Genomic DNA, 27459 nt, shown 5'->3' with positions numbered 1-27459 from the left:
TCTATGAAACAGTAAATGTGAAGATTTTGCTTTTGAGAAACACGTGTTTAACAAATTTTGATATACTTCATCTGATTACTGGGTTATAAAAGCTAAAAAAAATCTGCTAGAAGGGTATCTCCCCCTCCTAATTTAAAAAATTAATGGGTTTTACAACTTACCTGCACCCAGACAAATAAGATGTGAAATGTTTGTTCTTTTTGAGATAAATCTTTCTGATGCACAGACATCCATGAAAAGACAAGATTTCCATGAAATAACGCATTACACTTCATTTTCAAACATCTTTGCCTTTGGAGTACCTCAGTTGATAAATTAGCATATTATGAAAACAAAACACTTGCTAAGAATTGTAGATGCCAAGCCCAAAAGATGCCCATTGCTTCCTGAGGATGTACAGGAACAGGACAGCATAAAAATTGGAGTAAAACAGGATATAAGCTAATGCAGTCCACATAAGATGCAGGACAAACTTCTGCATACATTTAAAATGAGAGATTTGGAAAGCAGATGTGACCTTCAGCTTCAGTGAGGATAACTTTGGTATTTCTCTTGACAAATGTATATATCTCTATTTAAGTGAATTTTTTATTGTGATTACTTTATCTATGCACATTATCTACGGGAAGGAAAAACAAACCACCAGTGCAAAATTTTCTACTTCTAGCTCTTCCTTTAAGTGATTACACCATTAGAGCTGAGAAATATCAATATCTCTTCCCAGGTAAAATACAAAACAAAACGGATAACTTGTTATCTGGCTATGCTGACATTAGCAAGTTGTGCAGTCTAATAGGAGTAAACAAAGCAAAACAGTTAGCGCTGAGGTCTTGCTGTCCACAATATACACATTTTGTGGTTTTACTTTGACCTACCCTCTAGTCTTCACCTGCAAATTAAATTAGCAGTTCGAAGGCACACGGTGTGCTTCTGAAGCACATGGAGTTCGGCATCATCTGAAGGAAATGTTTGTGTGCTCCCAGGCCATTCTGATGTGAACCACTGCATGGTAGATGGGGACGATCAGGAGATTTGTTTTCAAAGTCCACTCACAACCTAACTAAAATCTCGATACCCTTGTTTTTTCTTTTCTTTTCATATTTTATGTCTCTGCTATTCTTTCCCTAGTGATTATACACTTCAGTAGTTTGGGTTTCTCTTTTTTTTGCAGATGTAGTTACAGTTTAAGGAGCAAGAAGACAAAATTTCATCTTGCTGCTGTGTCCCTACTTCAAGGTCAGCAATCAGCCCACTAAATGAGTTCAGTGGCAATATTTTAATGACCATCTTTTAGTAGAGATGTTACCATAACAACGCCTGCCTCTGTGTAGGGCATTAGATTCTGAATCATGGTATTTGGATATATTTTTGTGTCTGCTACTGACCTTGTACACGTCAGTGTTGGCAAGTCATCTTATCTAACTGCACCCCTGCTCTTCCTCCAACTTGATGCCAATCAATTCATTAGGATAGGGACTGGTTCTCATATGAATGTGCTATACCAAGCAGAACTGATCTTCATTTTAATTACAGTCTGTAGAAGTTACTGTAGTAGAAATACTGAATGACCTCCAGAGGACACAATGAAAGGACTCCAATTTTGGAAAACTGATTGCCAAAAGAGAAATTGCTTTGTGCAAAGATTTAAATCAAGTCTCTAGTAATATATGTAGGATAGCAACAAATTCAAGACACCGTTCCTAAACCTTAATGATTTTGGATACCGAAAGCAGGACAAAGAGTTGTGTTATGAAATTTTATAACTAGGCAATAATCCACCATGAACATTTGCTCACTACTGGACAACACCACCACTCTCTGATGCTGAGTACAGTATTTCAAAAAGTGCAGTAATTTCTCTTCCTGCTATGGGTTTGGATACACTAAAGCTAAGCCTGCTTTTGGCTGTACTTAATTTAGTTCAGGAATAATAGGATCTGTGCTTTCCACACAGATTTTTCTGCTCTAATCCTTTTGCTATGATTGCAGCTGAACTTTCCATTTGCTCAGGCTGCTAAATACTGTACAAAAGCTTTCCAAATACCTCATGGGTGACCTTATGCCACTGCTCATTTTAATCTCTGACATGTATTCAATTTTCCACTGACAACTAAAGGACAAATAAAACTCCTTTTCTCTCTGTTCCTGTTTTGCTACCAGTTACAAAAGGTGTTAACATGGCTCACAGTAAAAACAAACATCGATTCTTCTTTCATGCAAGTGCAAGTCTTTGCTCAGAGACACAGTTTCATATCAATGTAATAAATATGCATTTAAGTTCAGCCCCAACCTTAAGTATACAAAGATTTTGCATCTACCCTGACAAAGATATTGCTTGGTTAGAAAACAGCAGTGGAAAACGCTCTCCCAGTCTCTCACTGCAAGGAACACATTTAACTTTGATAACTGTACTTGCTTCTTCTTGGCAAATCTAGCATAAACCTTGAGCTAGCCTGCAGGCAAATTCAGTCTATTAAAGATCATTCCATTTTAATCATATAGCATTTGCAAGATATTAACACAGGATGTCAGGAATACGGGAATCAGATTTAGTGATGTGGCTGAATGCTACAGACAACTGTGAAGAGTTGAAATGGGAGCAGTAAAAATTATAAAGCTTTAGTGTGAGTTCAGGAAAAATGGAGGGACAATGTCCAGCTTACAAAAAAGCAAGTATTACTGCTTATTTCTGATCAAACAACATTTTAGAGCTATAAAAGCAGTAATACAGTTGACACAAGCCTCAAGCTTAACACAGATGGGATACAAGAGAGATGCAGCAAGATCTACTACTGAGTAAAGAAGAATTGCAATTTGCAGCAATTTCTCTGGCCAGATCCATACCTTTGATAAACTCATTTACAGCCTTACTCTTTTGCAGAAGCAGAAGAACATAAGTCTATTCATAGCTTTCAAGAATTACATCCACAGACATTGCAAACTATCAACAAACGGGAAAGCAGGGAAGGAAACGTACAATCAATTTTGATGCATCATAAACATGCAACTGTCAACAAAAAGTTGTTTGATTTCCAAGTTAAATTCCATGGAATTTAAAGGATACATGAGATTCTTCACACATTTTATTGAACCGTGGTATTCAATGAATATTTTGTGGGGTCTGGAGTCTGGGTATGAGCAGTTTTTCCTGCCCTTTTCTTTCACCTTACAATACTGGATGCTATATTATGATTATACCATGGTTTCTGGAGGTTAACACTTATTCTGTGGTGTTTCTTTCCCGCCCCCCGACCCTATATATCAAGATGTAATTTCAGACCAAATGTAGCTATTATACAGTACCTGCGTGGTGTGCAGTCCTCATACGGAGGGACGATGACGACCTTTACTGTTACTGATGTTCTGAGAAGATCAATCATTTGCTCATGGCTCAGAGTGGCTACAGCCACCTTGCAGATTTCCACCAGCCGGCTGCCTTGTCTCAGTCCTGCCTGCCACGCATAGCCGTAGGGCTCAACATCTGCCACAATGCCTTCATAGTTTACGTGGAAACCAAGCTGACCCAGACCATTCCTACGCAGAGTCATCTCCACTGTTTCACAGCCCTTAGTCACAAGCTGTGAATTGAAATGAGGACAGAATTTAACGCACGGAGAGACCTTCAGTGCTAATAGAGGTTTAAGGGCTCCATTTTTGTACTATCAACCAAATCCCAAGACAATGGCGGGACACAATCAAGGAATATATATCACAATCCTGGGTACGTAGTCAGCTGAAATGGGTCTTGTCACTCAAACTAGTATTTTCAGTAGAGTCTGGTTACCCAAGTTCTGCCTTGAAATTTTTACTGAAACCACAGGAATTTTAGAAGATACATGGCAGCACACAACAGAAAAACACATGGAGTTACACAAGCATCTCTACTTTAAGCACAGTAAACCGGGGTCTATGACAACTCTTCTACCTACCATGAGCATGAAAACTGTCAAGACCAATTTAATGGGGCCTGGTCTTCCCTTTTTCCTGGTCATTATACAACTGCAGTTGTGAAATTACAGGGAAGACAGTGAAACATAACACATTCTTTCAGAACTTAATCGGATAAAAATTGCGCATGGACAGATGTTTTATAGACAGATACCATGATTCACTGCATTTTTAGTTTATCACATGCATTCAGAGAATATCTGAAGGTTGCAATAGGGATTGGGACTGCACCCTGCTGGCAACATAGTCAGTATCAAACATATTACAGCTTCATTTGAAACAAGATACAAAAAGCCTATAAAACAGAGAAAGGGCAGGAAAACAAGGAAAAGAAATAAGGTGATACTTCTGTATTTATTGTGTGGGAGCAACTGAAGGGCCTGCTTGCTTTATTTATTTTTTTATTTTTTAATATATTGAGACTTTTTTGACACACACACAACCAGCTGAGGTTGGCTGATACCTGGTAAAAGTGAAAGCAATATTGGATTTTCAGAAATAAAATCAGGAAAGTCCTTACAGATTTCACGAAAGACAATCAGAACAGTTTTAGGGATCCCAAGCATTATTTAAGTTGAAGCCTCACTTGGCGGAGGGCGAGAGGAGAAAGCAAAGAAGGGGAGCCAAACAAGAGAACACATTCTAACCTCCAGCCTTTTGACGATCTCTTTGATATCATCAATGTTGCTGATGAAGCTCTCCAAAGAAACACATTCACCCCTCTCATAGAATATTTTGATATTTGTGTCTGTTGAAGTCCACCCTATCACATCTCGACAGGAGCAATTGAACACCACGCTTTTCGTGTCCTGTTCAATGAGGACTACAAACTCATTAGAGATGCCTAGGAGACAGTCTATTTCCATACCCTTGCTGTAGTCTTTTGCATGGACACTCCATACAATAGCACCAGAACTATAGATCTCTGCTCCTGGATAAGGCTTGGACTTTTCTTTCTTTTTTGAAGCAAGTGAGATGAAAGGGAATTTGCCAGAAGGGTCAATAGGTGTGTTGGTGACATTCTTCTCTGCCAAGTCTTTCAAGTACTCTTGACGGGTCCTGGTGGCCATCGCACGAAACTTTTCTGATTTATGAGCAGCATTCTCTGCATTAATGACTTTGGCTAGTAAGAAGTCCCTGAACACATTTGATTTAGGAAACGTGACACCTTTTGGAATAGGTGGTCCAAAGGATGGTACATCTCTGGATCTTGTCACAGCAACACTAAAAGAAATAAAAGAATAAGGAAGAAGCAGAGTGTTTCACTGTATGCAAATTCAGCAGTTTTTGAATACAGAAAATACAATTCCTTTTTTCCTTAAGCCCTCAATTTTTCTCTCCTTTGCTCAGGAATATGCCTATATTCACATTTTAATGGTGCCAGCGTGGAGATTACATCCCCCTTACTGTACAAACACAAGGCCACTTATTTTTGCATCTAGGCATTTTTGAGTCATCCTCAGTACCACAGCTTAAAGAGAGCTTCAAGTGCAAAATAGTGCTTTTTTGACAAAGTAAGCGCTCATGTATGGTAGTTCTGAATTTTGTTTGTTTTTACTATAAACAGAAAATTTCTAACACACACTATTACAAAGGCTAGCTTACAATTTAGCTACCTAAAGCTGAAAGGCTCATCTGAAAGCAATGCGAAGTGTATGATCAATACTAGAAATACAGATAAAATGGCCACATTAAAAAGATAAAGACAATAAAGTCATCTCACAAGGCCAGTTTCACTTTGAGAATCATCTTCTGGTGACTGAATGCATATATACATCACGCTACTGATTATGTTTTAAGTTTCTGGATCGAAAACTGCAGTAGCTGATACTGCATGCTAGTGATAGAAGCAGACTCCAAAAAGATTAGAAATAAGAAATCTCTTACAAGTTTGGAGACATATATTAGAAATAGATGCTTTCATTTTCAACTCTTCCTTTTAGTTTCCATAGCAAATGATGGACTGACAATAAGGTTGCCTTAGGCAATGCTGAGAAGCTTAGCTATTTTCCATGGTCAATTCTCTTTTGATACAGAGCAGATGAGAGTTGTTTGGTATTACTGAAGATTTGCCATTCCAGTCCAGTATCATTCCCTTGGCAGTCTGTCCTAAGAAGAGACTGACAACTGCACTTCAACAGTTTTGTGACAAGAAATGCTCCAACAGTTCGAATATGATTTACCCCATATCTATTAACTAGATTTGAAAAAGCATTAATAAATTTTGGCAAAAATATCATGGTAATGGAGTTTTATAAAGAAAAATAGGGTGGGACTTGAACATACTAGAAATGTATGTGGTGTTTCATTTGGAAGACTGGCTGGTATTATTTTCGCGCTTTGCTCTAACTTATATGAATCCTTAAACATAATCAGAGAACCCCCCGCAAAAATCAGCAACTGAGATTGCAGAAATACTATTAAAGTTTTTGGGGCAGGGGCACACACAGGAACACCAAAAATAAAAATTAAGTCGCCCAATCTTTAACCATATCTTCTGGTTTTGGGTGGTGGGGTTTTTTATTTGTGTGTTTGGTTTTGTTGTTTTTAATTATATTTTCTGGCAACTGATATTGAAAGATGTCATTGACTGTCATATTTCCTTCAAATGTATGCCAATATATCTAGAAGTATGCAACAGGGGGTGCTCATGATGCAACCATCTGAACTCTCGATCATCTCTAGTGGTCCTAAAGGGTCTGCTATTAAGAGATAGAAGCCTAAGCGTTAAGCACAATTACTGGATGTAATGAAATCTACCAGTGACATTTTGTTTGATTAGGTTTTGAGTATCATGAATCATAGGAATAAGAATTTAATCTTTAACATATGCTAGAGAAGTTTTAAAAAGTGAATGATGCCGACAGAGAACCCAGGCTTTTGAAATACTGTTTATCTTAGTTGGGAGGGAGAATCACTGGCCAAGACAGTGCTTGATTTTATTCCTTTTATGTAGCTTTTAATATAAATTCCAGTACATTTTTATGCTATATAGCTTCCTGTTTTGTCTAGAATTATGAATCTATGACACAGTTCCAAATAATTCAGTGAAAAAGAGGTCAAACTTACTTTGAAAAGTTTCCTAGAAAAGCTTTTTATAATGGAATTCTATAAATTTAAATGAAGTGTCTGCACTGAGAGGACAAAAAAAAAAAAGAAAGGATTTTAAAGACAGTACACAGAACATACAATGCTCTGGCTGTCTCCTGTATCGAAATGAACACTGACACTCTCACAATTTTTTTTCCTACCTGCTCCCGCTCCCCTTAAAATTTAAGCCTGTAGCATCACTACAGGTGAAATTCTCAAATTTTATTTACTAATAGTAACCAGTAAGGTTCCAGTCCTTGTAGTTGTGAACACTTGAAAAATGAAAGCAATTCAGAAGTCTGAAGGTCAGAAATAGAACCCTGAGATATTTAAATTTATTACAGTATATAAATCTTTCCTATGCCTTTTAAAAGAAAGAAATTGAAAATATGTAGTTATATTATTTAAAATAATAACCAAAAGCAGATATTTCTTTGTGTTTGTAATACCCGATTCAAATGGGAAATGCATCTGTAGCCCTTGTGGATATATTTCCTACTTTTCCTTTACTTCAAAATCAGTTTCTGCACAGAATAAGGGCCGAAACATATGTCTAAAAGTTTAAGAATGAGGTATGTCCACATAAATTATGTAGCAGTGGAATTTGTCAATCAGCTGCCTTAAAATGAGTATTAACACAAACATGCCTACTCCAGGAGAGTTTAATACATGTACAAAGTTCAGCACCAGTTCCAGAAGTGCTATGTGAGCCTTACCAAAAACTCAGGGGGAGGGAAAAGCCTTTAAACCTTACTATACTTACTTGAAAAACATGAATACACCATCTCAGACATTGCAGTTTTAGCTATTCCTCTAAATAAGCACTTGACTAAATGAAACACTTAGGTGAACATTTGTATTTCAGTAAAAACAAGTTAATTTTAAGGCTACCTCATTTCAAGATAACCATTCTAAATCCATTACTCTGATACTTCATATTTTAAATAAAGAAGCTTTAGAAAAGTTTTCTGAGGACAGTCAACATTTAAAATAAAAATACATTAAGAGTTCGGGATACACCAAAAGGTAAAAAGTTTCACTGATTGTAAAAAGAAGTGTAACTCAAAAACATTATGCTTTCAATTTGGTTAAAAAATTTATGCTGAATACGAATCTCATCTTGCAATTCTTTACTATATGTTACTATCAATTACCATCTTCCATTTTAATCATATTGACTTTAAGGTCACACTAAGATTTTTTTTTTTTTTTTCCCTGCATAAAGCTGCGGAATTTATTGGACTGAAATGAGAGAAGAAATGAAGATATTTCAGACAAAATATTTCAGAGAGCTTAGCCTCTTTCTGAAAGGTTAGTCATACTTTTTCACTGTCTAAATTTCAAAAATGGAACCTAAGCTGATGCCCAATTATCTGAACAAAAAGCGAATTTGTAAGAATCAATACAGAAATACTCTTCTAGCATACTCTTAATGAAGAGAACAAAAAAGAAGTGAGAAGGGAACTTCAAAATCATTCCCAAATGCTTGATGTGTGTGTATGTGAGTGCATCTGTGTGTGCACGCGTGTATGTGTGTACACACACATACTGACAGCTTTAATCTCCTTATTGGGTGTGTTTCCTTTCCATACTCATGCGTGTCTATTGACTTTTTAAAGCATTCTAAATTCACATGACCCCAAATCTCCTCCACCCCTATCTTTCACTATGTTTCCCTACTGAGAATTTAAAAGAGGAATGACACCTCCCTTTGCACTCAAATTCCATGTTTTCAGTGAAACTAGCAATACCTACCTGTAACAAACGCTGTCAGTACAGGGACCGTGCACTCTTACAATGACAAAGACGTGCTGGAAGTGGGATCGAATGTTCTTTGGGCTGAATGGTTGTGCTCCAGGCTCCTGGAAAACTATTGTCACAATATCATTTCCAATATGTCGTTTTCTCAGAAGCTTTAACAAAAAAAAAACATGCATAGGTTAAAAAACAGGCTCTTCACAATTTTCAATTATTTATTTCTCATTATTATAAATTACTATTGTTCAATTTTTCTATTTCAAATGATACTTCAAGCCGGAAACAAAAACAGTTGAGGATTTATATGACAAGTACCAGAATATTAGTTACTCATCTAATAAATTTCAGGCATGGACATTTTCATAACAATTTAATTTCTACATGTAACATACAGGAAGATCTTGCTAAGGAAAATTTTAAGCTAAACAAAGAGGAAAACCAACAACAAAACCTGCTAGTATCAGAGTAGTTAGTGATACATGGAAGCTGGAAAACATTCCCCACTTCACACATTTTTACAAGCCACAAGTAGGCTCTATTTCAAGTGGAAAATAGTTGTCATTGTGCTTAAGACACACTATAATAATTTTCTGATAGGCTTCTTTCAGTACATCCAAGACTACAGTAAAAGAGGAAGGTAAACTACAAAGTAGTCTAACATTTAGTGGACAAAAGCAAACTAAAAAGAATGCTGTGTTATCTTTTATTGTTAAAGGAAAATTCTATTTTATTCACAGAAACACAAAATAACATAGTTTCTAGAGTAAAATACATATACATCACACACAACAAGATGGCCTAGTATTTAACAAGACCAGGTACTTCAGAGTAACAAAGAAGGTCAGCCTACACAGCTCTTCAGTATAACAAAAAAAATTTAAAACAAAAAACGTATTTTGCCTCATGTCTTCTTGTGTGGTGTGCTGAACCACCCACTCATCACCTCTGATTCTGTGTGTATTACAGTTTGCTGAATGCAATCCTTAAAGCACAGTGGACTTTGCTGCAGAAGGTTGAAAAATCATGTAAAGTACACTATGGTCCTTTTGACGTAAGATATGAACTCTTATTTATGTAACACAGATGTGCTACTGACATTATTGTATAATACTTACATCAAAGTTTCAGTAAATAATGCATATTTAAATAGAAAACAGTCCTATGCAGAAAATCTACCTATGATGTACCTACAATGATCTGCTTTGCTCATCTTCCTGACACAAAGATGGCCAGTTTTACTTTTGATACTTTTGATTCTTTACGTGTTTTCTTTGCTAGTTACAAATGAAAGTTGTCATAAATGTTCAATAGTTCAGCTACTTTTTTGAGATGGAGGAAAAACTAATTCTAAATAGGCATGGTCCACCTTACCTGTTGCTTGTTGTTTGGAGTATATGGCAACATAGTAGAAACATGGAACATGATTTCATAGTCCTTGTACGTTGTGTATAGAGAATGAGTACCTGTTGAATCAGCTTCAGTTAAAGAAAAAAGAGAAAATAAAAGCATTGTTTAAAAAAGTTTAAAACCAAAGTTTCATTATTATCAAAGAAAATCATCAGGCAAGACAAGAATTCCTATTCATCCTTGATCCTAGCTGAAATGTCAGCAAGTAAAAACTTACCCAGAGTTTATTCACCTGCCAAAGCAAATGACACAAATAGATGGCATGTATAATTTTGTGTACTTTTCCTAATGAAGAACTTGTTAGGAATAGGGAATTTATACCAGAAAACCCTGAAGAAAGCCTATTTAAGCATGAAAAGTGATAAGAAAGTCTGAAATAATTTGCAGACACCACCCAATATCTCAAGCTAATCGGAATGAAACTGAACTGTAAGGAATGTGAAAAGGACTTCAGAAAGGAAGGTAGACAGATACTGCAAATGAATACCATGATTTCATGCATAATTAAATATCAATGGACATATAACCCACAATATATGAAAGAACAGAATGGGTTCTTTTAAACATAAATATCAGGACTCTACATTAACTGTAATGAAGTCAGATAAAACCTTCACTAAAACAGGTGCTTTATGGATAGGAGCAGTCAAAAACCCAAACAGGATGCTAGCATGCTTACAGCTGATGATGGAAAAAGCCCACAACAATGACATCATGATGCTGGTATATTAATCAAAGGTACTCTCACCTGTTTTGGGTTCTGGCCACCCTATCTTAAAAGTTATAGAAGAAAGAGAAGGGATCCAGAAACAGGCCACAAAAATAATTATACGTGGATGGAGAGACTTCCATGTGGAGAGAAAATGATAAAAACTAGGATTATGAAGTTTAGAAAGAAAAAAAGAAGAGGGGATATTATTAAAGTTTACAAAGTGTTGGTTGAAGACAACACTTGATTACAGACAAACTGGGAACTTCTGTTTTTACTTTTTCTTTCTCTCACAAAAAAAAAAGAGACCTTGAAAAATGTTCCATTAATTTAAGTAGTAACACACTTAAAGCTGAAATAGTGAATATATTCTATTAAATATAACTGCTGTCCAAAGTGCAAAAAAGCCCATTTTCAAAGAGAATTTTAAAAGTAACTAGATTCATATATGGAAAAAAGCATCCTGGTTATTTGAAGTTATATAAACATGCTACTATATTATATAATCCCAGCTATTTATAGCAATGTATTTTAAAAAGCTGTTAAGTATGACACCTTGGCAATTTTTATAAGCAGAGAGATCATGTTACTAAGGAGGTAAAAGCTCTGAGATTTGTGAGGCATTTACAATAGCATAAATACACAGTTTATTTACGCAGATTTTGGGTATAAGCTTTTGACAAGAAGTTTTCGTTTTCTGTCAAATTCATAATAATAAAGTAGAGGTAGCTTTGCTGTAAATTAAAAACTGCAACATCATCCATAAAATTAAATAGTAAGTTTTGTACATTATAGCTGCATTGTGATTTTGCATTTCCAAATCATCTAGATAGAATAAAAAGGGAATAAGAAAAAAAAAAAAAAAAAGATTCCTGAAATCTTATAAACCACCCCTCCCCTCAATTACTGTTTCAAGGAGATTGGGGTCTCTTTTCCAGCGTCCAACACTGCCATTATGAAAAACTAGCTACCTGCTAAACATTTTCTTTTTAATGCTAATTACAACAGCAAAACGGCTGAAAGGGAATAACTTCATCTTGCACTCAGTTCACAGCAGCCTGAATCCTCTGCCTGATCGTTACAATGCACGCTGAAGGAGGTAGATGCACCTGAAAGTCACCTAAACATCAACATAACTCCTTACTGGCTTTTTTGTGTTTAACTGTAAATAAGCTAATTTGTACATCACCTTTCATAAACAAAGCATACATAAATATTATGAAGAACTGGAAAGGGGGAGCAGGTGCAAAAAAGAAATGGAAGTGGGTAAGATGACAGACAGGGAAGGAAGGTGCCAAAAGAGGGGAAGAAGAAAAGAATGAAGCAATTCTGACAATCTAGAACAACACCTATGTATTTAAACAAACTTTCAACTTTCCTGGATGGACTTCATTTCAGGCAGAAAAGGGTTCTTTCTCAGAACAGCACCAATTCTGCAAACTAAGTAATAAGGCTACAATCCAAATGACACGTTTAATGATTCCAATTATTTCCAAGTACTGCAGAGCTTAAATCCCTGTTATTCAAATCCAACTACAAACAGAAGTCCATATCCACTACAGACAGTGCATCTTTCTCACCATTCAGATTTCTTCTTTCTTACAAATCTAGAATACTTTTTCTGAAGTACAACACAATAATTACAGGTGTTTGCTTTAAATCAAATCACTGCCATTGCAGTAAAATACAAGACTGTGCACTGGAATAGTATCCTTCATTTCAAGGTCAGAACTGTAAGCCAGCACTACAATCTACTTTGATTTCCTTGCATTTAACAGAGGCCCGAGGGATCTACAAATTCATTAGCACCTTTTTACACTGAAGACATCTCTTCCTGCCATTAGTTTATGGCGCACCTATTAATGCTGCTTTCTCAGTCTTGTCCCATTGCTGGATTTGGTTACTTAGCTGAGGACTTATCTGATCTTCTTTTCCTTCCATCATTATTCACCTTTAAAAATCCACCTTATTCTTCTGTCCTTCCCATGTTTCTCAGCTATATTCACAAGGACTTTCTTAACACACTCCCATTTAAGTGTTTTTTTCTAACACCAACAGTGCTCAAAACTGTGATTGACACTAACAAACTACTACTGATCACCTCACTGAAGCCACAGGACTTTGTCATCCTGCTTCTACAGCAGCTTTTAAAACCTCTGTACCAGAAAACTGTGTAAAAACCAGTATGAGTAGAAAATCTAACTCAGTGTTTCAAAGGAAAACATGTTGCAAGGAGTTCCAGGAAAACAAAAAATAAATTATACTGATGAATCAGGAGAAGGAACAGCCATTGCTACAAACTGCAGCAGTGCTCACAATAAAAGGCACAAGAACAAGTCATTTCAGAGCTTAATGTTGCTCCTGTCTACCTTTGCTGTTAAAAAGCCCTGCCTTAGTTCTAGTTTCTCCTAGTTATTTGGCCCAAATTCAGTACCTGTCAAACCTGCTCTCCTTTCTGTTACACACAAGGATTACACCAAGCACTCATGTTCAACTTCTGTAATATTCAAGTTGTTTTCAGACAGTATTTCTGAGGACAGAATCCTTTATTTTGTAACATACAAAAGTATACATGTAACACAAATACAGAGAAATGCAGATGGACTTCCCGCACACCCATTTCTGCTTCTTAAGCAATTGAGGAACCTCTGACCTCCATTGGCTATTGGTCTCCCAGCGAATGTCTCAGACCCAAGAGTAAGTCTACTCTTACTTCCATGTGGTTGAAAAGATGTTAAATAGTACAAGATAAGGTAATCTATCTGATTTATTTCATTAGAAACATGGGGGGTTACTGACAACCCCTAAATGAAATGTCAATTTGAAGTCCATTAATTTCCTAGATTTTTAATCTATTTAGTATCTTCTGTAGTTTTTATATTCTTCTCATGTCTTAACCAAAAAGTCATGCAGTATAAACATCTAATACAGAAATCTACCATTATTAGCTATATATATAATCCCATCAAATAGATAATTCATAAACTCCTACAACTCACATTAATCCATCTCCTTCATTTCCTGCACCAACCATGCTACCACTCTGCTGGACACATGCCAGGTTACCAGGCCTAGCATTATCCAGCTGATCCCATTTACCAATTTAAAACATTGATAAATAAGACTAAGTGAGGGGGAGGGAAATAAAGCATGCATTGCAACTAGAGAATAAAGTAAAATGACTGAAGTTATAATTTGAAAGATTACTGTGATGTTTATTACTTTAAAGTGATGCCCATAAACTTCCTAGCAACCATGGGATAGATGATATTTTCAAGCTCTATTTCCTATCCAAAGTCTGCAGGCTGCCAGGAGATAGACTGCTTCCCCTCTGGTAATTCTAGAAATATACAAACAAAACTTTAGAAGTAGCAGCTCTTTTCCACAGTGGCACTGGCAGAGATCCAAAGCTAAAGCCCTTGAAGGATCCAATATACTTAAATAGGCTTTCAGTTAATAGGATGCATGAGATTCCTCCTTTTAAAATTGGCTCTGTTACAGATACTTACCAATTAGGCCCCTAATTCTAAAAATTTCTAAGAACAACAACTGTTTTGAAACTGCCTTTTGCTAGAGCAACTTTACTTTTCTAAATTTGCATAAATTAAAAACATCTTGTGAAAATTTCCAGAGTATGTATACAAATCAGCTTCCTTCCATGCTGAGAAAATCCTTCATCATATCTTACATCATACATCTGCTTTTCATAGGTTGCAAAGTATTGTCAAAGGTATAGGAACTAGTAAAGTAGCCTACATAGCTCTGACCTTTCTTGCAAGTTAATGAACATACATTTGTTTTTAAGAGCATCTTTGCAATCAACTGTGCTGACATTAAACAGAATTTTTATGCAGGAAAATTTCCTGAGTAATGAGACCGCAAGAACTATTTCATGACAGCAATCTTTAGCAAAAGAAGAGTACAGAGCTGGAGAAGGGGGAAGCTTGCTTCCTAGCTGTAGACCTAGCCATTTCAACAAAACCCTATAAACCTATGTCATGGTATAAACCACAATCTCCTCCTATGCGGGCCTTTCTGTGTTAGGGCCAAGGCAGAAAAGCCTGACTGATTACTTAGGGTAGCTATCAAAGATGTATTACCTGTATGTATTCTGCTGTTCACATATTCCCCACACCGGAGGTGCCGCTCTTGTGACCATCTCTGGTCTTTAGCATTTTGCCTACCACAAGGTGGCTTTTTTTTCCTTGCCATTTCCTATGCAGAATACGCAATAAGGGTTTCTGAATGTAGCTATCCAAAGAGCTTAGTGTTGTGGCCCCAAAACACCACCTTCTCTTCCACCACTTCCAGTCTGTGCTTTGCATACTTGCAGAAAGGAAAACATAGCACCATCAAGATCAATTAAAAAAAATTATTGCCACTGTTAACGTTTGCTGCTGTCTAAACCTGCTCGTTAAGAGCTCATGTATGCTGTGTAGTCACGTGTTTCCTCAGTAAGCCTGCAGAAAACATAACCCGAAAGATTTCAGACAACTTAGGAGCTCCTAAGCAGTTCTAGCTGATCCCACATCAGCTAGATGTCCCACAGTCCCACACATGAGCTTGTAAACCTTGACTGAAAGAGAATGTAGGAAACCCTTCATGAAAGCAGCAGTTTCTACCCAGAGCATCCTCCTTCCTCTCTGACCACAGTGAAGTGTTCACGTAAAGCCTTTTTGTATCTTTTGATACAGAATGGAGCTGGTAGGTCTAGGGGGCAATGTAGAAAGACGTGTAGGGTTTCAACATGGAGTAGAAAACCTTCATTACAACAAGACAAATCATAAAACCAGGAGAGATTCAGTCAACTAAAAGTTTACATACATGTCCATTCAACAGGTGCTAGATTGTAGTACACAGAATGAAAACCTGACAAAATTCTTTCATCGACTCAGAAGCAACAAGAAGGAACACGAACATTACTTGAAAATTCTGCTGTTTAGAAGAAAATTTCAAGCAAGTACTTAAGACACAGTTACAGCTTTCATAGGTATATCTGAACAGATGAATCAACCCTTAATCATAAGAGCATTTACATGTACTAGAAACCAGTGTGTGTGGACTGACACCAAAGAGGGCTTTTTTTCAGATGTCTTAACTAAACTAGAAGAAAGGGAAGAAAGGATTTTCCTTTAACTACTGAAAGTAACAAGGAGGTCACAATATAAAACCAGATGCTATGAAATAATAAACATTTTCTCTGTTTTCCATACAGATTTGATTTTTGACCTAGCTTATTTTTATAACTGATAAAATAACACTTTGGAGCTGCAGAAAAGGAAAAGCCAGCCTGAGAATTATTGTGTAATACATTTCCAGTAAAGGGAAGAAACTGTTACAGCAATAAACTGCCTGGATCTCATCTGGAATCATGTATATAATCCTAGCCACTAAAATTAAAGAGACTGAATTCAGACTTGGATGAGTGCAGAGGAAGGCTACCAGGTAATACGGCATGTGTGTGTGTGTGTGTGGGAAGCAGATAAATCCACGCCTCCCATACCAGTAAGAGAGACTTGGCTTATTAAGGGTACCGTCACAAAAGCATAGAGGAGATACAACCATAATGTGTAAATGCACTCAAGGGAGTAAATACAACAGAGGGAATATAAGTATTGCAACTAAAAGAAAGCAGGCTCAATGGTAAATGTGTGCAAAAGTGGTATTAATTTAGGTTTAAAACCACGGAAAGTTTTATAACAGTTTTGGGTTGGGGGGAGAGGTGGTGGTGGTAGCAGGGCAGGGGGGCTAACAGGGCCGGCTCCTGTGAGAAGCTGCTGGAAGCTTCCCCGGCTCCAAGTCAGAGTTGCCTCTGGCCAAGGCCGAGGCCGAGCCCATCAGGGACGGTGGCAGCGCCTCTGGCATGACGTATTTAAGAGGGGAAACCTGCAGCGGAGAGAGGAGCGGGGTGTGAGAGGAACCCCTGTGCAGACACCGAGGTCGGTGAGGCAGGCGGGGAGGAGGGGATGCCCCCGCAGCCCGCGGCGAGGCGGCAGGCTGTCCCCCCCAGCCCACGGAGGGGAGCGGGGGAGCAGACGCCCACCTGCAGGCTGTGGAAGGGCCCCGCGCCGGAGCGGGGGGACGCCCCCCAAGATGGCCGGGGCTCCGTGGGAGAGCCCGCCCTGGAGCTGCCTGCGACTGAAGGACTGCAGCCCGCGGAAAGGACCCGCGCTGGAGCAGTTAGTGCAGAACTGTCTCCCGTGGGAGGGACCCCACGGTGGAGCAGGGGAGGAGTGAGGAGTCCTGCCCCTGAGGAGGAAGGAGCGGCAGAGACAAGGTGTGAGGAACTGACCCCAACCCCCATTCCCCGTCCTCCTGCGCTGCTGGGGGGAGGAGGTACAGAAAATGGGGAGTGGAGTTGTGCCCGGGAAGGAGGGAGGGGTGGGGGAAGGTGTTTTAAGATTGGGTTTTACTTCCCATTATCCTTGTTTGGTTTGATTGGTAGTAAATTGAATTGATTTGGTTTTTTTCCCAAGTGGAGTCTTTTTTTTGTCCATGACAATAATAGGCGAGTGATCCCTCCCTGTCCTTGTCTCGACCCACAAGATTTTTGTTATGTTTTCTCCTTCTTATCCCACTGGGAAAGCGAGCAAGTGGCCTTTTGGTGCTTTGTTGCCAGCTGGGCTTAAACCACAACAATAACCCTATGAGGAGTGATGATTAAGACTGATTGAGAACAGCCTGAAGAGATGGCAACATGATCCCTGTAAGAATTAAGGACACAAGGTAGAATGGTGCAGCACTAAAGCACAGCAAGTTACTGTCTTTGTGATAGGAGACCCATAACAAGAGCACAGTTTTTGCTGCACTGAAGTTGATGAATGCTTTTCAGCTTTCACAAATCAACTCATTATTTTCCTTTGCTGCAAGTGAGCGAAATAGCAATATTTCCACAGGAACTGGTTAGTTCCAATACTCAAAGAAAAGGAAGACAGGCCAAAAATTCCCCCAAGTATTTAAAATAGATTTACAAATTGAATATAGCATGCGCTAGCTGATAAACAGGTATTTCACAAGCTTGATTCCAAAAGTAGGGAGTTTCTTTTATAGATACTGTCACCTAAGATCATCTTTCCGCCGCATTTTTGTTCCAATATGTTTTACAGTTAAAGCTGATAATCTAACCAACAAATCCAGTCTAATTTCCATAACTCAGAAGAAAGAAATCACAGAGGGAGGAATACATTTGATAGCAGGAGGAAGACAAAACTGCCTAGAAGAAAAACTACATGCAACAGACACAGCACAAAAGCAATAGATCAACTTGTCAAGGTGGAGTTACATAGATGGGTTCTCAAAACTTTTTTGGTGACAGTCTCTTAGCATATCTTTAAAAAAAATTATGACATACCAACTGTATTGATTACTCTTTATACGAGACACTGATGATGGATTTGCAACACCATTAATGGTTCCATAGTTACTGGTTTCTTGTTGCAGCTTTAGTGATAATTTCCTACCAAATTAGTACAAAAACCCAATAATTACCAGAGTTGAAAGACCATATGGGTATGGGTCAAATTACGTACTTGCTCTGCTTTCACTTCTAATATTGAGCAACTGTCTTCCTACAGCTAAGAGGTTATTTTTAAGAACTCTCTATAAAAAGTCAGTTAGCAACCGTATGATGCATTTTGTTCACTTAAGGGAAAAAAAAAAAAAAAAAAAAAGAAAAGAAAAAGCCTTACTCTTGGTATCCAGCTGAGCACGATACTTTTCAAATCCCTTGAGTCGAACTCGTTCTCCCAAGAGCTGAAGAAACTCTTCAAAGGCTGGACCTGCTGATTCATTATTATACATTTCCTCTTCTGTGCTTTGCCCAGCTTTGCAGTACATGATACCCACCTTAAGCTGGTAACTTAACTGCAAAGAGAAGAAGGTTAAAATCTTATATGTATACCGAGTTATGCAGCAACTTATTTATTGAATTCTCTTCACTTTTTTTAACAAACTCATAATTCACAAAGAAAAAATACCTAATTATCAGTCTGATTTCAAATGTTAGCCTAGTTCCAAATATTCTCATTGTCTTCCACTATAATTGCCTCAATGATGGCATATTTCATCTGAAGATGTCAAAATGCTTTCTGAAGTGAAACAAACATTTATGTTCCTTATTTTCAGGAAGACAACACTGCAGCTTGCCAATGGTGAATGTCTTGCATTGAGCCACATGGAAAGCGCTGGCTCAGTAATGCCAAACTTGACTCTCACTCCTAGGCTGGTACCATGGTTACTATCCTATACTAAACCTTCCACACACAAGGGTAGGGCACAGCATGTGCTCATTTCTATAGTAAGTGAAAAAATGAACATTCTCTCACTTCAAAGACAAGATAAAAATTATTCACCTATTAGTGCATTCACCTGTTAGCAATGTTGAAAGAAGCCATGGCATTCAGTTGGCCGCCTTTGACTTAGAAATGCAGTAACAAAGAAAACAGCTAAATTGAGAAATGCTGGTAATACTTTAGAAATACTATTTACTAGCATAGACCTTCAAATATATTTGTGGTCTTTAGTTCCATTTTTCCTCTAATTTGATGTTGGATGTTCCTAATACTGCAGAAACTGAAGATGTGAATAAAGTAATTTTTTACTCAACCATAATTGTGATTTTTCAAAGCAAACTATTCCCACCAATTCCAAACTGATGCACACGCAAAAAGGACCATATCTGTGCCCTTCATGTCTGGTCTACAGAAACAGAAGGGAAGAAAGCAGCACCCACAGCCATTTACTGCGATCACCAAAACCAATTTCACAGACAGGAGCTCTGACTGGCAGAGTACAAAGGAGAGCCTTGGAGTTTACGCATGAAATTAATCTAGTAAAAATGCATACTTATTGCAGGGTAAATAATCTTTCCTCCCACACACAAATTTCTGCAGAGGCTCCATTTTAAATAAATACCAAGCAGATCTGCCAGAGCAACATCATAAGAAAGTCTTTCAAAACTTGCATGAGATTTGCAAGTTTGGGCTACAGGTTAGTGGGAAGTGAAAACAGTTATTTGCAAGGGCACTGGAAGCAGTGTCATCTGAATATACTGTGATTTGCTCTCAAAGCTTCTATCACAGGTTGCGAGACAAAAGGTTTTGGAACTTAGTGGGACAATGTGGACACACATAATTAAACTGAAATTCATTGATTTTTAACTTCTTATGTTTATGGTGGGATAATTTAAAAGCCCTCAGAAGTCATCCTACTCTGTCTCTAAAAGTAAATTTTAAAATTAAAAAACCTCTGAAAATTGCAACTTTACTGTATTCTTCTTTTACTACCAAGGATGAATGGTGACAGGGATAAGTATTATCAGTAGGAAAATAAGGAGGGGAAAAAAGAAGGGTGAAGAGCAACCTGGCTTGATTACTCCTGTTGGAGAAGTTAAGCATATGTAATAAGTCACAGTTCTAGGCTTCTTTTTTCCCCTCCACAATGTCCCTTATTTTATCATTCGACACAGTGACTACCCGACTTGCACCTTCTAAATATATCCAAATTTCTTATAATAAAATATGAGTACAGCATAGAATCATAGAATGGTCTGTGTTGGAAGGGACCTTAAAGATCATCTAGTTCCAACCCCCCTGCTATGGGCAGAGACACCTTCCACTAGACCAGACTGCTCAAAGCCCCATCCAACCTGGCCTTGAACGCTTCCAGGAATGGGGCACCCACAGCTTCTCTGGGCAACCTGTTCCACTGTCTCACCACTCTCATGGTAAAGAATTTCTTCCCATTATCTAATCCAAATCTACCCTCTTTCAGTTTAAAACCGCTACCCCTCATCCTATCACTACACTCCCTGATAAAGAGTCCCTCCCCATCTTCCCTGTAGGTCCCCTTTAAGTACTGGAAGGCTGCTATAAGGTCTCCCTGGAGCCCTCTCTTCTCTAGGCTAAACAACCCCCACTCTCTCTACCCATCCTCATCTCAATCTATTCCTTATGAAAGAAACATTCATGGGCCAACTTCCAGAATTTCAACTGAAAGCGGGGCGGGAATCAATTTTGTGCGTGAAGTAACATTTCCATTTCCTTTTCTCTCATTAACTATTTGAAATGCTTTCTGTGTAACTATAAAGGAAATATGCTCTTTCAGCACTAGAGACCAAACCAAAACCATTCACCTTTAAGAATAAAAACTGCATATTTTGGGCATCGAAGTATTAAGACTTGAAGCAAAGATACTTATTTGTAAACCAAATACTGAGCACAATGTAACAATAAATGTTACAATTTATTATTATTATTTCAACTCTCCATTCACTAAAAAATACAAAAAAATCAAAACAACCATCAGTGTACACAATGCTCAAAACAATCCAGATACAGATGGATGGCTCATGCTTTTTTTTTTTTTTTTGGGTGTAAAACATTCTGCATGACGACTGTTTGATTAAGATTTAAATTTGCTCAGGAATCATGGCAGCTAAATGAAGTTTGCAGGTACATTTCTATGACTTCTGCTTAGTTAGCAAACTACGTGATCCCACTCACTGCAAGCTTATTGCCTCACAGCAGGCAAACTTAGTGCCTTTGCCGACAGGGCTATGTGCTCTCACAGAGAACCTGGACCAGCTACTGCTGACATGTTGGAAAGGAGGAGACGGGAGGGGAGAGAAGAAGGGTGGTGAGAGGTGCCACTGCTGCCACTCCTGCCAGAACCACTGCCATCAATTTCTGTATCCTTAGTAGCAGATCCTGTCTTGGACTGTTCAGGCAACGTTTGCTGCTCAGATAATGCTCTTTGTCCACTCCCAGAGAAATACAATGGGTGGAAGTGTTTCATTGGACCACAATGCCTTAGCTGCACTGCTAATTACAATAGTTTCTAGTAATTTTACTTGAATAAATAAGGATAAAGAAAGCCATTCTCACCAAGCACACCTACACTATTTAAGCTTCAATTTCTGGTGAAGGAAGTATTTTCAAGGGCATAAACATGAACAGCAACCAAACAACTGTCCTTTATTGCTTTGAAAAATGCTTTGAAAATGAAAATTTAGCTAAGAAGCTAAATAAGGACTACGCAAAGAGCAGGATATGCCTTCTAGCTATGCTCTTAGATTTGCTGAATGTCACAAAAAAAGTTTCATAAGGACAACACAAGCTGGTATTTCTGATCCAAAAAAGCGGATCTGGGGGAAGAAAGGCATGCAGTCCCCATTACTACACCTCCTTCTGATAAATCTAGGGTCCTTAGAAGTGTATTAACTCCAAGTAAAAGCTAAAAAAAGGAGCTGAAGGATGAATTCTGCTGTGGTAGACCTCCTAAAGTAGCAGCTTCATTTTAATAATCTAGAAGTATTTACATATTTATATATGTGGGAAAAGTACACTTCAAGTATTTGTCTAGCACCCAGTGCAAGACAGCAGAAAGCATATCTTGGATTTAACCAGTCAGCAAGTTTATATTACAAATATGGAATTATACTAAAAACCGACTGACATTTCACAGTATTTCTGTGAATGAGGAATTGCTATAAAGATAAACTACTGGAATAAATCAGTAACTGCCCTGACATTCAAATTTTTAAATAATACTTGGAAGTAAACCTAAAGTAAGTTACCATGAACTCTGCATTCAAGGCAAATATTAGTAGATGGTAATTAGCCAGGAAGTTAGCACAGCCCTATGGAACAACTGCATTGCTTTTTAACACAGAACCATTCAAATTAATGCATTTTAATAAAGCCAATAGAAGAACAGCTAGGTGACAATGGGGGCCATGTGTACAGAACAGCAGATGTTACTATGACTCTAGCAATCTAAGGGGAAGTAATGAACATGCAGCTTGACATACAACACTGGTACAAAATTGGGGCAAGAAGAATATTCCCATTCTGACACTGGATGTCATATGCAGATATTGAAAGAGTAGAAGAGACAGAGCTCAGCCATAAAAGTGATACGAAATTCAGAGAAAATATGTTGCAGTGAAAGACTTGAAAAGTGCAATCTGTTTAGTTTATCGTAAACAAGACCAACAGATGATTCAATCACTGCACACAAAAACCTTTGCTGGGAAAAAATCTCACACCAAAATGACTCTTAAGATGTAGCAGAGAAAGCTATCAGAAGTCTGGAAGCCAAAAGCAGATCAATTCAAATAAAGAACTGCAAATTCTTAAATATGAAAACAACCAACTGCTTTAAAACCTCACTCAAATATAAAAAAAGATAGCCTATCTTAATGAAAACTGGTGCATGTGAATTTGGCTCAATGAAGGGGTTACTGGGTGAAATTCAATGGCTAAGTCAGGCTAAGGTCACTTTATAGTCTTAACTCTTAAAATTACAAGACTTCTTATTTGCTATATCAAACGGGCACCTGTTTGTACTGTAATGAAACAGTGTGACACTCAGCAAGAAGAAGTGATAAACATTCTGTGTACCTAATTAGTAGAGCAGCTGTTACCCAAATTTTTCTGTTAGCTTCGAATTGATAAAAAATGCAGCTTCTAATTAGTACAGAGCGTGCTTATCTTTTTCTGTTAGAAGTGTCAAACTGTTTCATTACCGCAAAACCAGAAAATACTTTGATGTAGATAATAATTTTAACTATCGCTTATCCTTAATGATTTTCAAAAGTTTAAGTAGTAACAGAAAACTATACTATACACCATATTGTGGGAGCTTAATGACATATAGGATATGAAATAAGGATAATTTAATCTCACACTTTTTTAGATAACTGACTCCTGAAGCAAATTGTGCTAAATTGCTTTTCAAATTAGATATTTACTAGAAATAACTTCAAAATTTATTATTTTAAGTAGAACTTTCTGCTAGATTTTTTTTCTTTGTGAAAATTTTCCCATTGCAGGTTCTTGATGGTCATATCTGGAAGGTACTGATCCTTGAATCCAAAGGCCCACTTATGAAGCCACGCTGAATTAAATTCCATTTCTTCCTCTGCTGAAACAGAAAACTTTGGAAAGAGATTTGAAGGATATCCTTGAGTCTCCAAGAGCCTGATAAATTTGATGCTGGATGAAGTGCAGATTAGGTTTAGGCTCAGGTAACAAATCATAAACACTGAATATGTGCATATTTGGAATCACTGCTCTAATCATCTAAGGAAAACACTCAGGCTGCAAACTTACTAGGATCTCATCATGTGAAAGAGAATAGTTATACTGAGCAGCATAAGCATCTAAAGATTCCATCCTTCTTTTCGCAGGCTATACAGTAAACCCATCTCCCCTCAACCTTTACGTGTTTGCTGGATCATTGCAGTATTGTTCTCTGCAGGAGCCAATAGGCACATGCAGGGGATACAGCTGATACAGAGTACACCTGAATTTCCAAGAGACATTTAACAAAGCTTTTTCTTCAAGAAGTCTTAAAAACTCTCATTAGCCAGGGTACAGAAAAAGGCACTTCCTTAGACACGTAACTGGCTAAAAGACAAAAAGGAGCTGAAGAAAATGATCAGTAGAGTAAGGCAGGGATCCGAACTTGGACATACAGTATTCAACGTACACTTCTGCAATCTGATAGAGGTGATGAGCAGTAAGGTAACCAAGTTAGCTAACATTACTGAGTTATTACTCTACAGTATTGGAGTTGAAGACTGGCTATGAGAGCTACCAAAGGAACCTTTGACAGTGGATAACTGGGCAAAAGAATGGCAGATGAACATTAGGGCAAGTAAAGCTTGAAGTGATCCATGTGGTACAAAGATACCCAACTTTATATCCACAGCAATGAGCTCTGACTTATACCCCTAAGGAACAGGATCTTAGGTGTTCATTAAAAGATACTTCCAGTGTTCAGTAGTAGCCACAAAGCAAATAAAATATCAGTAATTATTAGAGAGGGAAGAGATAAGAAAGCATACTAAACCAAAATTTTTCCCCATTTTCAAAACTGCAGTTTTCAAATGAATGTGGGAGAGGAGAAGGGGAACTGGAAAAACTCCAGAGAGAGGCAAAAGCATGACCAGAAGTACAGAACAACTTCTACATGAGAAAGAACTAACTAAACTAGGACTCATGAAACTGGTAAAGCAGAGGGGTAGGATGGAGAGCCCTATAAAAGTCTACAAGCTATTAGGAGCTAGGAAGGTATCACTCCATGCTTGTCGTGTTCTCATATTCTTAGCCAGGCACCCACTGTTGGTCATGGTCAGTGACAATTCTGGGCTGCACCTACCTTGGGCTGATCACACATAACCACTCCCATGTTAGTCTGGATGCTCTGTGAGAGCCACAGCTACCCATTTCTTCATCCTCTTCTATTGTGTTCTTAGTGAAATAGGTGAGGTTCTGAAACTAACTAGAGGACAAAGTGTTTTGCTCAAGTTTTGCTTGTGGTAGGTATTTATTTGGGGATTCTCTACCTTGTCCATTTTAATAACCAAACCACAAGGAGGGTGACAAAATCTTCATGATAGTCACTCATAAACCTGTTTAGAATAGCTATATTCTGTCCCTTGTGGAGCAGATAATCATTAGTCCTTTTCAATTTTATGATGGCAGTGTTAGACTGACAGCAAGAAGAAATAACAACATAGATATTAATTCTGTACAGGAAAGGCTGATCATGAGAGGCAAAAATGACCAGGAGAAAGAGACAGTCTCTACTCAGGGCTGTTAAATGTCACTGTCGAAGTTTTTAATCATAAAATTCACTTTACTCATGGACTTTCATTGTGCTAAGTCTAAGCTATCTAGCTAACGAGCCTCGGTTCCATCTTTAAGAGACCAGGGGACTATCACCTAATTGAAGAACACTTGTATGAAAAGGAGGCTTAGGATATTTCACCATGTAGTTTGTTTCAGAAGGAGGGAAGGGGGGGGGACGGGGGGACAGACAGACAGGCAGCACCCTGGTAAAGGTTGTCCCAATAGAATATTACAACAGAACATTTAGTAACATGGGAGATTTCTATTCTCATTACAACAGCAATAAGAAAACCAGAACAGAATTCCCTCCTCCCCACAGTCTTTGATAAACAATCACTTGGTCTCTTTTAAAGGAAACTAAAACAGACAATTGCCATAACATTAATCTAAAACTTTAGACTACTTAGAGCAACGAACTTGATTTGACACATACCAAAGATTCTGCAAAACTTGCAGGAAAGACATGCAACATAACTCTCCCTGCAGATGACAAGCTTTAGTTTAAATGAGGCATTTTAATACACTGACAATAATCACTTAAAGCTAAAAGGTAATTTTGCAGTTCCTGGCAATAATCTGACAGTTTAAGACAATTTGTCTCATTCTATAACTCTGCACTCACCCCTTGTTCATCCAGCTTCATAAGCTGTTCTGTGACTTTCGGAGTGTTGAAGGCCAGCCTTAGGCAATGTATATTCAGCTCAGGAACCACATACTCCAGCACTTCTTTTAGGGGTAGTCCCCTGGCTGTGCAATGCTTTGCAGTTGAAGGGATAGCATCTTCCAGCACAGAGCCTCTTAGTGTCATAAGCTAAGCATACAAAACAAAAATAGCTTATATATTGAATTATGCCCTGAGAAAAGGTTGATTAGCAATAGCAGTAGAGCAAAACGTACTATTTTTCCAATTCTCAATAGAGATTGAGGACACTAAATAACTTATGTTGCATGAAACAGACACTGATACACAAAATGTCACTCACTGATAGCTAAGAGTAGTCAGAATATTTCAAATGATTCAACAGATTTAAGTTTTACAAGAAACTAATAACTGGAAAAGATTAGTAGTAGCATTTCTAGCAAAGCATTTCAAATTGTAAAAGTATGCTTCTAATGTCTACCCACTGTCATGTATAAAAGTGGAGGAAGTAATTTCCCTCCTCTTTGCTGGCTTCTAGCTAATACAGCTTCTGTAAGTTTCTCAAGCTTTAACTAAAACAACCTTCACAATTTCCTCTGTATTGGATGTTATGGAATAACTCACTCACTGATACACTTAGTTGTATTCTGTGTAATATAAACATGTGGCAGAACTTTGTCCGGAGATTCTGCTGAAAAGCACACAAACCTCACACATACCACCTGGTTTTGCCTGCTGACTTCTAGTGTCTTTTACTATCATTCCTGAACTGCTTACCTCACTGGTTCTGAATATGATCCGGTAGTTGTATTGAGGTCCATTTTCTTTGATTTCCTCTGGCTTCTCTCTTCTTATACTCACAGCTACTGGACCCAGGTTCTCATCTGCCCCAAAATAGTTCCAGTGTTCTTGCATAATAAAAAAAAAAAAAAACCAAAAAAGAACACACAAATAAAAGTCCATCTTACTTCTTACACTTCAACTATATTTTCATGCTGAGTTGTTATATTGGAAATTAACTGCCAGCTCCACTAGAGTCAGTAAGAGCATGTCTTCAGGAGTTCATTCTCATGCTTCAGTTCTCTAATGAGCTCCATTTATACAGGAAGGCTGAAATTCAACATTGCATCTCTGCTTAAAGAGGCCTATAACAGGATACACCACTTACATTGGCTCTTATATCAAAATCTGTTTCATTCACATTGAGCTAAATAAGTACAACCCCCCTTAAAGATAAAAACAAAGAAGCCAAATGCACCGAAGTGGGAAAC

General features: G+C 37.8%; 1 protein-coding gene across 13 annotated transcripts in view; it reads right to left on the bottom strand.

Moving 5' to 3' along the window:
- Window positions 1-27459, bottom strand: part of SIPA1L1 (signal induced proliferation associated 1 like 1) — a 227797-nt gene that overhangs the window by 41222 nt on the left and 159116 nt on the right. For all 13 annotated transcript variants that reach the window (XM_030039930.1, XM_030039986.1, XM_030039978.2 and 10 more), the window contains 7 exons: window positions 26966-27096; window positions 26171-26359; window positions 18601-18775; window positions 10168-10271; window positions 8794-8951; window positions 4596-5172; window positions 3304-3578 (listed from right to left, as the gene is read on the bottom strand). In XM_030039930.1, the coding sequence (XP_029895790.1) occupies window positions 3304-3578; window positions 4596-5172; window positions 8794-8951; window positions 10168-10271; window positions 18601-18775; window positions 26171-26359; window positions 26966-27096 (1609 nt within the window). The remainder of the gene's footprint in view (window positions 1-3303; window positions 3579-4595; window positions 5173-8793; window positions 8952-10167; window positions 10272-18600; window positions 18776-26170; window positions 26360-26965; window positions 27097-27459) is intronic.

Source organism: Aquila chrysaetos, chromosome 2, assembly GCF_900496995.4.
Source record: "Aquila chrysaetos chrysaetos chromosome 2, bAquChr1.4, whole genome shotgun sequence".
NCBI classification, from domain to species: Eukaryota; Metazoa; Chordata; class Aves; order Accipitriformes; family Accipitridae; genus Aquila; species Aquila chrysaetos.
Note: the sequence above shows the minus strand (reverse complement) of the source record. Positions and strands in the feature narration are given on the sequence as shown.